This window comes from Apis dorsata, unplaced genomic scaffold (assembly GCF_000469605.1).
Source record: "Apis dorsata unplaced genomic scaffold, Apis dorsata 1.3 scaffold_87, whole genome shotgun sequence".
In the NCBI taxonomy this organism is placed as follows: Eukaryota; Metazoa; Arthropoda; class Insecta; order Hymenoptera; family Apidae; genus Apis; species Apis dorsata.
This window is the reverse complement of record NW_006263385.1, coordinates 761,814-766,898: the sequence shown is the minus strand read 5'-3', so window position 1 is coordinate 766,898 and position 5,085 is coordinate 761,814. Positions and strand designations below refer to the sequence as shown.

The 5,085-nt window shown below is 24.3% G+C and overlaps 1 protein-coding gene across 1 annotated transcript in view; it reads right to left on the bottom strand.

Annotated features, from left to right (window-relative positions):
• Positions 1 to 1,205: 1,205 nt before the first annotated feature.
• Positions 1,206 to 5,085, bottom strand: part of LOC102680111 (DNA ligase 4-like) — an 8,785-nt gene continuing 4,905 nt past the window's right edge. The window contains exons 3-12 of the mRNA XM_006611409.2: positions 4,864 to 5,021; positions 4,495 to 4,775; positions 4,097 to 4,411; positions 3,593 to 3,899; positions 3,378 to 3,507; positions 3,052 to 3,309; positions 2,775 to 2,963; positions 2,171 to 2,488; positions 1,826 to 2,080; positions 1,206 to 1,739 (exon numbers count right to left, since the gene is read on the bottom strand). Of these exons, the coding sequence (XP_006611472.2) occupies positions 1,398 to 1,739; positions 1,826 to 2,080; positions 2,171 to 2,488; positions 2,775 to 2,963; positions 3,052 to 3,309; positions 3,378 to 3,507; positions 3,593 to 3,899; positions 4,097 to 4,411; positions 4,495 to 4,775; positions 4,864 to 5,021 (2,553 nt within the window). The 3' untranslated portion in view covers positions 1,206 to 1,397. The remainder of the gene's footprint in view (positions 1,740 to 1,825; positions 2,081 to 2,170; positions 2,489 to 2,774; positions 2,964 to 3,051; positions 3,310 to 3,377; positions 3,508 to 3,592; positions 3,900 to 4,096; positions 4,412 to 4,494; positions 4,776 to 4,863; positions 5,022 to 5,085) is intronic.

Genomic DNA, 5,085 nt, shown 5'->3' with positions numbered 1-5,085 from the left:
AAAAAAAACAATAGAAACTCTGTACTTTGATATTATACATATTTAAAAAAAAAAAAAAAAGTCCATATGGACAAGTAATGATATTTGTAAAATATCATTTGCTATTATTTAAACTTGCAATCGATAAATGCAGAATTCAAACGTGAATGCAGTTAAGCCATAAATTTATCGTGTGACGATGAAACGTAAGCAACAACAGTAACGAGTATACGTAATTGGCAGGTACTAAGTTAGCACTGGATGTGAATAAATTGGATGTGGTGCAAAGGAGTGACGCGTCCCGTTAGACGTTTGGAAAATCTGAAACTCGATTAATATGCGTCGTGTCCGTAGGTGAAGAGTCTATAAGTAGATCTTCTACGGACACAAATGTCAGTCATATTCATATATTATGTTCTGACCTGGTAAACGAAATCTTCTTTTACGCTAACGAGATATCGGTAATAGTTAACATTATATATACATCATGCACTGTCATGATATACATCTTTGCCAAAAATCTCAACTATGATTTACAATTAGTTGATGTGCAAAAAAAAAATTAAAAGATTTTTTATGCGCAATTATATGCTTGTGAATAAAGAATTTTTTTTTTTAGATTCTTAGATGATATAGATGATGCATGTTTTTTCTTTGATAAGTTTGTATATTTTTAACATTATATAATGTATCATTTTTTATTATTTTTTTTTTTGATTTTGTAGAAGTTAAATAAAGCTTCCTCTTGTTGTCTTATTGTTAGTATTAAATTTATAAGTTATGAATTAAAATTAATCATCTTACATCATACACTAAGATTAGTAACATTAGTAATAGAAATGATATGATTTAAATGAAATATTTAAATCAAGAATAATCTCAGAATGAAGATTCTCGTTATCGTATCGATGTCTGTACTTATAAAGTCTTTTTTCCAAAGTTCTCTCATCTTAATCTACTCGAGAATCTCTCTGAATGGCAGGCTTTGTAAAGGAAACGTCGCAGCTGCGTCCCTTTCGCCTCGTATTTTGCATGCATTCCGATGAAATAAAACGAGAACAACAAGGGTGCCGACTTCAACTAAGAACAAATATTTCGAAACGGGATGTTAAATGAGCGAACTGTCTAACTGTCACTCCATCTAGTACCCAGTTTCTTTAGCACTTAACGAAAATATGAGCCAAAATGAATCTATATATTTTCATGTTACAAATATACACGTAACATTTATATGTTAAATTTTCTTTATTGAACACTTAATTCTGAAATTATATTTTGTATTCTTATTTGTTCGCTTTAATTTTAATCAAAAATAGAATCATATTATAATTCGTAAATTTATTATGATATAATTCATTAATTTTATTTATATGGTATATAAAATACAGATATTTAAAAATTTTATAATATATTATTTTTTATTGAATCAGATACTTAGAGTGAGGAATAATTGCATTTTGTTTAAAACATTCTTCAATCCACTCACTTTTAATAATTGTTAACATTTGTAATTTATTGCCAATTAAATTTTGAAGTTCAGTACTGATATAATTGTTGTTAATAAAGATATTTGTTATCGAATCATCGATAGTTTCTTTAATAGTTCCACCCATAAATCGAAATTCAAATTTTGACAAATCTGATGGATCATTGAAATATCCTATAATACCACAAAATAGAGAATAAGGAGATATTTCATTATCAAATAATTCCTGATTTATTTTATTCATTTCTGTATAATCAAATTTAGTATTTTTTTCCTGAAATAATATCTTATATAAAATTAAAATTATCTATTTTACCTACTAGAATATGTTATAATAAAATAAATAGCTGAATGTGATACCGTTTCTTCTAATTTTTTAAACGAACGAAGTAAAGTCTCTTCATTAGCATCTATGGTATAGTGATCATAATAATCATCATAATATTGTGCTAATCGTTGTCTTGTTGATTCGCGACTGCATATCAAATCCCATGGTAAGAAATCTTGCAATGATGGCCAGTTTTCTTCTTTGGTAACCCGTTTGAACCAATCTAATGTTACTATATCGTATTTTTTATGTATATTATTATTTTGTATAATATTATTTGCTTTTATCTAAAAAAATTTCAATATACAAATTATTCGAAGAGTAATAATTATTAGATTAAAGTAAAAACAACATATAAAAACAAATAATATATTTACCGTTTTAACATTACCAATTATAACACAGTAATTTTCCTTTAAAGGATTTTGTACAACTTTTGCTCCATGTTGTAAAAGAATTTCTTCAATCCGTTCTTTAGGCAATTCGTCATTGCCATTTATTACACAAATTTCTTTATCATCAAAAAGTCGGGTAAGTTGAATCGATGGATCAACAAAAATATTTGGTTTTATCAATGTTTGTTCATTCTTTATTCTTGAGTAATATTTTTTTGTTTTAGATATTTTGGTTTCAGGTACTTCTATATCTTCATAATTTACTTGTCTTTTTGTCAATTTTTGAATTGGCCATGTATTCTAAATATTATTAAATATTAAAAAAAAAAAAAGAATAAGTAATTATTTATAAAAGAGTACTTCTTATCGATTTCAATCTCGAAAATTAAAATTAAATGGCAATAATATATAGGAAAAAATTGTTCAATTATGTCTTCGATAATATCCGATGACATGAAATAGAAGATTGCCGTTTTATGAAAAGTAAATTTAATCTTTTGTAAATAATTACCAAAATATTATTATAAAAATATATATTATTTAGTTGCAAAAATATATAACAAATATATATCATTCAATTATATACCTTAATTAATGATTTCAAATTATTAGTTGTACAAACATTATACCATGGTTTATCAGTTCTAATGTTTGTAACTCTAGGAAATCGTAAACTATATCTCGTTGGATAATCAGAACTTCGTGTCATTTCTGTTGCTTTTACAGTTAAGATAATAGAATTTTCAGGGCGAATCCATAATTCTGGCGGATCGATCTAAAAAATAATATATTATATATTGAATAATATATTGAAAATAATATATTAATATTATAACATAAATATTTTTTTTGCATTAATTCACCTTGGGGGGAATTACATTCGTAGGGCGTTCATTTTGCCATTTATTTTCAAATATTTTCCAGAGTTCTTTCAATGCATCCATAGATAAACCATTACTAACTGATACTACAGATAAAAATTCTGTAGGATTTTCACCAGGAGTTTTTGGTGATGAAGCTACTCCCATTAAAAAGCTTTTTATTAAACCTATAAATTTTCCATCCCCATAATAACCACCAAGTATTATTAAATCTATATCTTGTACCAAATCTTCAGAATACTGAAAAATTACTGTTTATGATAATAGAAAACAATTTTTAATAATGTTAATATTTTATGAATTATTACCTCAGCTTTTATTTTATAGCATCCAGTACCATCTCTTATATTTGGTTTATATTTACTATCACATTTTTTTACTACAATTCCTTCTTCTTTATTTTTAATACTTTCATTAAATATATTACATAATTCCTCACTTAAAATGAAAATAACTTGTATGTATATATTGTAATGTATAAAATATTTTTTCTCGTAAATTATTAATAAAAATTAATTATCACCTCTTGGAAACTTTAATAGATTCACATAATAAAAGATGGCCTTCCTCTTCTTTAAATATATTTTTTAAAATTTTAAGTCTTTCTTCATAAGGTTCATTATTAACTAATATATCATTATGCATAATAATATCAAATGCGACAAAACATGGCTGATAATGACTATTTTCTGACAGTTTTTTAACATCATAATTCATTCCTTTTGAGCCTAATAATTTCTTTTCTTTATGCCAACCCATTAATTCACCATCTAAAATTACTGATTTTACTTCTTGATTTAATAATCGATCAAATACACTACTCATAAAACCTAAAATATATAATTTTTTATTTTATAATATTATACAAAATCTACTATTTGCATAAAAGTATAAATTTCATTTATAATTCATTTATAATTCATTTATAATATGATTTATAGTAAAAAAATATAATTTATAATATTATAATTATATAATATTAAATATATAATAGAAAATCATAAAACAAATTGCATTATATATATACCTAAAGAACTAGTTTCCCCAAAACCAGAATAATTTGTAATATCATATCCTTGTCGTGTAAAATATTTATACTTTCTATCTTTCATATGCATTTGAGATCGTTCACCATCATATTTGCATTGTACAAAATATTGTTCTTTTTCATTAAAAAGTTTCTCTATATTCTCAATCTGATATCGTTCTAATAACATAGGTTTAAAATGAGAAAAAACTTGAATGTCACAATGATATCTTAATTGGGGATCACATAATGTTTCACAAACATGTTGCAAATTAGATGATACATCAAATAATGAATTTGCATCTGGATGAAAAACTAAAAAAATGTTATTGTCAAATTATATTGTTTTTTTATAAGATCTTTTTGTATTAAATATAAATATATGCAAGAAAATAAACCTTGCAATATTTTTTTCGACGTAATACCAAGCCTTAAATTTTTTAGGATAATTCGCGTTATCCATTTGAATTCTAATGCATTCGTTTTTTCTAATAAAAATTTAAATATTTCATCTTTTCGATTGTTTTTTAACGATATATTATTTAAAAATAAATTAATTCGTTCTAAAGTAAAATCAGAATTTTTGGATGATAAACGATTTTGCAAAATATAACAAGCTTTTTCCGCAAAATCTTTTTCAGGTTTTTTGCATCCTGCGATTTTTTTTGCAACTGGACCTCTAAAAAAAATTTAGTTTCATTTAAAATTTATAATGATAGCACAATATTATTATTAAGAAAAGAATAAATATTAATTAATAATCTTACTTGTATTGTTTAAGGTTTTTTGCATCCTTAGTATCTTTTCCCAAACAAAATACACGAATATAAAGATCAGCGAGAGATTTTTCTTTTAAATTATATGCCTCGTGTCTTCGTTCAAGATTCGGTAAAATTAATTTTAATATAGGAAAAAATGAAATATCCTATAAAAAAAGTTTAATAAAATACTAATACTTATAATAATCTAATATATATAATATGTATAAT